Consider the following 6,422-nt stretch of genomic DNA (forward strand, 5'->3'; position numbering starts at 1 on the left):
AAAAATTTCAAATATAACATTATTGTTAGATAGCTTTCTCATTTTGACCACTCGTTGTTAGATAGTTTTTTCATTTTAGCCACTCCCCATTAATGGTAATGTTACTATACACTCATTTTAATCACTCATCTTTAATAAGTTTTCATTTTAACCACTCATTTTATATTTTTAATTTCATTTATTTATTTTTTTAGAATTAATTTTATATTTTTCTAGTAAAGGAAAAAAAATGAGTTTTTACAAAGAATTAATTGGGTTTTTATAAGAAAATTTGGATTTTTACATGAAAAATCATTTTATCATTTTAATTTTTTTTATATTTCTTCTTTTTAAAATCAATTTTAAGTTTTTAAAAGGAAAAAACTCAAGTTTTTACATGAAATTACTTGGTTTTTATAGAAAAAAAAACTTAGTTATTTACAGAAAAAATTATTTTATCTTTTTATATTTTCATAAATCTAAAAAACGAAAATCATGAAATTTAAATTTAAGAAAACATAATTTTACATTTTCAACCTTACCATTTTAACCAAAACATCATAATATACTCTAGTAAATAAACAACATTTCTCACTTTTTTTTTTTGTTATCTCAGGCAAATGGGGAATTTTCATCTTCCATAGTTTTAAAAAAACATCATTTTGCCCCAAATGTTTTAATTATAATGTATTGATATTAATCATTATTATTTTGAATAATAATGTTTTAATTTAGTTAATAAGTATATATATTAATAATTTTATAGTTTTTACATTATTCTCAACCACGTCCAAAATGAATCTGGATAAATGATTATTCAAATGCTAATGAATTTAATCTAGGTCCATTCCAGACCTACATTTTTTATATATTTTTATAGATTTGTTATAATTTTTATTTTTTTGCAATTTTTTAAAAATCTTTCACATTTTAGTATCAAAACTTTTTTTTTCAAATTTAGAACATAAATTTTCTTTTTTTATTTCAATACCTAAATTATTACTACTAGTCAATAATTACATCAACGATTAATGATCAAATCATCAATTAAAGTTGAACACATGACACAATTTAATTAGTTGAATTTGTCATCAATTTTTTAACACTGTTAACTTTTTAGACAAAAAAATATATAATAAAGCAATAAATTATATATTAAAATGAGACGAAAATAAATTTAGATGTCAAAATCGAAAAACTAATGTAATATGGAGGGAAATTGTGAATAAAGTCTTTAATTTAATATTTTCTATTTTTGGTGATTACGCGCACCACCAATGTTGACATTTATCAATCCTGGTTCAGGTTTTTCCCATCCAATCTGCCTGCATTCCCTCCGACGAACACTTTCGTTACTGCTATTACCAAGTTGCAATGCTTTCACTATTTCATTGCACCACCGGTGACCCTTTTCCTACACACTCTTGCGATCCGTAAAATCTCTATCAAACACCAAAATGTTACGTCGCTTCCTTAAACACCAGCACAACACCCCAAACAATATATCCCAATTCTCCAAGTTTATCGCGAACTTTTCAGGCTCTGAAATTAATGAGAAACATAGAATAAATTTAAGTGAACAAAACTGATTGAATATTATTGATAATGCAGAGTACAAAACCATAGTATTTATCACACAATGTATTAACAGATAACTAACTATAACTACCTTAACTACCAAGCTCTAACTACTAACTGTCATAACAGATTTCATTCCTTAACATGCCCTCATCTTCTTAATATCTGCCGAGTTTTCAAACTTCGCAACCACTTTAAGACACGATCTAAATTTTGCAAACAAAGGAGCTGACAAAGGTTTGGTAAAGACATCTACAACTTGCTCCTGTGCTGGAATATGCCCCACATTAAGTTTTCCAGCCGCAATCTTCTCTCTAACAAAGAACAGATCTAATCTCTCTAACAAAGAACAGATCTAACTCAACATGTTTGAACTTTGAATGCAACACTGGATTTGCAGATACAACAACAGCTCTTGAGTTATCACACCATACTGTGGCCTTTCTTGAGGTAGAAACATGCAGCTCAGACAAAAGAAACTCAAGCCAAACCACTTCTGTAACAGTGTGAGCTAGACCTCTATACTCAGCTTATGTTGTTGACCTGGAGACAATCTGTTGCTTCTTCGATCCCTAAGCTACAGGATTACCCCCAAAGAACACACAAAACCCTGTAATAGACCTCCTATCATTCCCCAATTTGCATCCGAATAACCAACCAAATCCAAGTTGGTAGCTGCAGTAAAATGAAGACCATAGTCCATAGTACTTTGAAGATACCTGAGAATACGTTTTATAGCCTTGAAGTACTGATCAAGAGGCCTATGTATGAATTGAAACACTTTATTGACAGCAAATGTAATGTCTGGTTTGGTGATGACCACATACTGCAGAACTCCTACAATGCTTCTATACTCAGACTCATTCTCAATCGCATAGCCAACATGCTGAGACAAGTTTGATGAAGTAACCATGGGTGTAGGAGATCCATTTGTCTGATCCATTCGAGCCTTTCTTAAAAGATCAAGAACATATTTGCACTGGCTTAAAAATAATCCATCGGTGGTGGAAGTTACTTCAATACCAAAGAAGTAACTTAGAAGCCCCAAATCCTTTAAGGAAAACTGAGTATCCAAGGTTGAAACAAAGCCATCTATGCTACCTTGATGATTTCCAGTGATAATTATGTCATCCACATACACTAGGACATACAATAGCACCCTCTCAATTTTTCTAACAAAGAGAGAACCATCTGACTTAGCCTAAACAACTATGAAGTGAGCAAGAAGTCTCGTACCTTGGAGAACCAAGCTCTGAGAGCCTGTTTAAGACCATACAGTGCTTTCTTCAACATGCACACCAACGGTCGATCACCATGCTTTTTTCTCAAAACCAGAAGGTTGAACCATATAAATTTCCTTAGACAAGTCATCATTGAGGAACGCGTTGTTGATATCCACCTGCCTTAGCTGCCAGCCAAACTTGACAGCCAATGTCAAAACAACTCGAATTGTTGTTCGCTTCACAACTAGACTAAATGTTTCTTGAAAATCAATACATGTCTCCTGAAGATAACCCTTAACTACCAAACGACCCTTGTAACGAGCAATAGTGCCATCTGAGTGGCGTTTGAGTTTGAGCACCCACTTGCAGCCTACAGCTCTTCTATTTGCAGGTAAAAGAACTAAATTCCATGTGTTATTTTTCAGCAGAGCATCACACTCTTGCTGAGCTGCTAGTGTCCACTCTTTACTAGCAAAAGCTTCCTCAATTGTGACAGGTTCAGCCTAACTTAACTCAGCAGAGAACAAATTGGGCTTAAAAATGTCATTTTTAGACTTGGTTTGCATACAATGAGAGTTGGCAAGTAAACCTGATAAAGGACCCTGAAGCTTCCCAACAACTAGACTACCACTAGAAGCCAGACTCGAAGGCATTTGAGGAATTACATCATGATGAGAGAGGTTGGAGTATGAGTAGAACGACTACTACTAGCTTTATTCCCTAGTGAGATGCTATCATCTTGCCTCAATCTGAACTCAGTGGTCTCCAAAGAAAGATGACCAGAAGGTGGAGTAGCAGACCCTGACACAGCTCCTGAAATTCTCTAGGCCAAAGTAACAGGCACATTTGGAGCACCAAATCTAGATTGGTCCAAAGAGGACACCACAACTGGAACTTGAGACTGCTGATACTGGAACCTAAGCTGAGTGCAAGAAGTGACAGAACCACCACCTGAGCCAGTAGAACTAGCAAAAAGAAAACAGTCTTCATCAAACAACACATACCTAGAGACAAAGATCCTATTGGTATCATCAAGACATTTTGTTGGATAAATGGCAGTAGCAAAGAAAGCAAAAACGAATGAAAGAAAAACAAAAGAAAAGAACTCAGCAAGAAAATTTGTAACTGAGAAGTCATCATAATTTCATTCAAACTTTGAATATATGATGGTTACAAAAGTATTTGACAGTTACCTACTAATTTAACTGCTCTTACTTACCAAAAAAATATAGCAACTTGTATACAAAAGAAAGCTGGCATACCAGCTATTACATCAGTCAATCTTTCCTACTAACTTAGCTAACTCATTACAAAGATTTAGGCTAAGTTCCATAGGAACAAATATTCAAAAAAGTAATTTTATAACTGAACCAACTCCATTTCTTTGCTACAAAACAGTATAGCAGCTAAAATTGTACAATTTGCTGCTGTTGGTCTTTTGACCAATTTGTTGCTGTTGGTTCTTTGTTGCGATGCAGGCCACGGCTTCAACACTCCTCCTTGGTCTGTATGCAACAAACACCAATCCTTTCCTTCAAAGCATTAAATCGGTTGGCTCCCAATGGTTTAGTTAAAATGTCAGCTATCTGAATTTCTGAGCTGCAATGAATTAAGCTAACCTCCCTAGATTGCTCAGCTTCTCTAACAAAATGAAATTTGATTTTGAAGTGTTTAGTCTTACCATGGAAGACTGGATTCTTGGCTATGGCCACAGCTGATTGATTATCCACTCTAATCTCAGTAGGCTGAACTTGACTTTCATTCAAATCATCCAAAATCTTCCTAAGCCAAATGGCTTGGTTCACAGCTGCTGCAGCTGAGATATATTCAGCCTCTGCTGTAGATTGTGCAACAGTTTGTTGCTTCTTCGAACTCCAGCTGAAAACACTCGAGCCTAAGGTGAAAAAATAACCTGAAGTGCTCTCATGTCATCAACTGACCCTGCCCAATCGCTATCAGAATAGCCTACGAGTTTCAGCTCCTTTGCCCTCCAAAACTTCACACCAGTATCGATGGTTCCTTTGACATACCTTAATACTCTTTTTGCTGCCTTCAGATGTGCCACATTACTGCAGTGCATAAACCTTGAAAGTAGACTAACAGCATAGACAATGTCTGGTCTAGTTGCTGTTAAATAAAGCAAACAACCAATTAAGCTTCTATATGCCTTCTCATCTACTCGATCATGTTCACTGGCACTTGATAATTTTTCTCCCAATGCAACTGGTGTAGTGACTGGTTTGCATTTCAACATGCAAAATTTTTCAAACACCTTGGAAGCAAATGTTTGCTGACTTATGAAAATGCCATCACTTCCTTGTTTTATCTCCATGCCAAGAAAGTAGGTCATCAGACCAAGGTCAGTCATCTCAAAGACATGTTGCATCTGTTTCTTGAAGTCTTCAATAAGTTGATCTTTGCAGCCAATAACCAACAGATCATCAACATACAAGGAAACAATTAACAAGGTCTCCTCCTGATCCTTCTTAACATAGAGTGTAGGCTCACTGATACTCTTTATGAACCCGAGCCTTGCTAAGTAGCCATCAATCCTCTCATACCAGGCCCTTGGAGCCTGTTTTAGACCATACAAAGCCTTTTTCAGCTTGTAGACCTTCTGTTCTTCACCAGTGACCTTAAAACCCTCAGGTTGCTCAATGAATATTTCTTCATTAAGAAAGCCATTTAGAAAGGCTGACTTAACATCCAGATGATGTACTTTCAAATGCTTTTGAGCTGCCAAAGCTAGCAGCAATCTGATAGTATCCAACCTTGCAACAGGTGCAAAGGTTTCAGAAAAATCAACCCCTTGCTGCTGACTATAACCTTTAACAACCAGTCTGGCCTTATGTCTATTAAGGGAGCCATTTGCATTGTTCTTAATTCTATAAACCCACTTTACACCTATAATTTTTCTGTTTTCAGGTCTGTTTACAAGCTCTCATGTATCATTTTTCTGAATCATTTTAAATTCAGCTTCCATAGCATCCTGCCAGCATTTTTCTTTTTCAGCTTCTTCAAAACATGAAGGCTCTAATATAGTTACTGCACATCTCTCATAGATGTCAGTTAATGTCCTGGTGCCTCGAACAGGTTGATCATCATAGCCATTTTCAGTTACTTCTTCATTTTCAGCTTGCTGCAGATCAACATCAATCTCTTCTCCATCAGGCAAATTTGCTTCAATTCCATCCCATTTCCAGCTACTTGCTTCACTGAATTTTACATCTCTGCTCACTACAACCTTCTTGGTCAGTGGATCAAAGACTCTGTATCCTTTCTTCACGTTGCTGTAGCCAACAAACACCCCAGGCATGGACCTCCTGTCCAACTTAGTTCTTCTCTCCTCAGGTACCAACACATAACATAGACAGCCAAATACCTTCAAATGAGAGACAGATGGTTTCTGTGCAAACCAGGCTTCAAAGGGAGTTTTTCCTTTGACTGCATTAGTTGGCAACCTATTCAACAGGTAAATAGCTGTATTCACAGCTTCAGCCCAAAAAACATTAGGCATTTTAGCCTCAAATAACAAACACCTAGCCATATCAAGGACTGTTCTGTTTTTCCTTTCACAAACACCATTTTACTGTGGTGTGTACACAGTAGTCAATTGGTGTTGAATTCCAGCATCATCACACA

At 35.8% G+C, this 6,422-nt stretch overlaps 1 protein-coding gene across 1 annotated transcript; it reads right to left on the reverse strand.

Moving 5' to 3' along the window:
• Positions 1-1,696: 1,696 nt before the first annotated feature.
• On the reverse strand, positions 1,697-6,297 carry LOC121220376 (uncharacterized). The gene is made up of 9 exons (XM_041100074.1): positions 5,805-6,297; positions 4,721-5,684; positions 4,462-4,658; positions 4,156-4,285; positions 3,619-3,745; positions 2,871-3,283; positions 2,794-2,817; positions 2,179-2,729; positions 1,697-1,896 (listed from the first exon to the last, which is right to left on the reverse strand). Exons 1-9 carry the CDS (start codon positions 6,295-6,297, stop codon positions 1,697-1,699), a joined length of 3,099 nt encoding a protein of 1,032 aa, XP_040956008.1.
• Positions 6,298-6,422: the final 125 nt, after the last annotated feature.

Source organism: Gossypium hirsutum, chromosome D08 (assembly GCF_007990345.1).
Source record: "Gossypium hirsutum isolate 1008001.06 chromosome D08, Gossypium_hirsutum_v2.1, whole genome shotgun sequence".
NCBI lineage: Eukaryota > Viridiplantae > Streptophyta > Magnoliopsida > Malvales > Malvaceae > Gossypium > Gossypium hirsutum.

Excerpts from the sequence above, each read along its gene's own strand:
- LOC121220376 (XM_041100074.1), bottom strand. The coding sequence starts at position 6,297 with ATGCCTAATGTTTTTTGGGCTGAAGCTGTGAATACAGCTATTTACCTG. Across the intron at positions 4,286-4,461 it reads CAAGAATCCAGTCTTCCATG|ACCAAGGAGGAGTGTTGAAG; the intron begins GTAAGACTAAAC and ends TGTTGCATACAG. Across the intron at positions 3,746-4,155 it reads TTTTGTAGCAAAGAAATGGA|TTCTACTGGCTCAGGTGGTG; the intron begins GTTGGTTCAGTT and ends TCTTTTTGCTAG.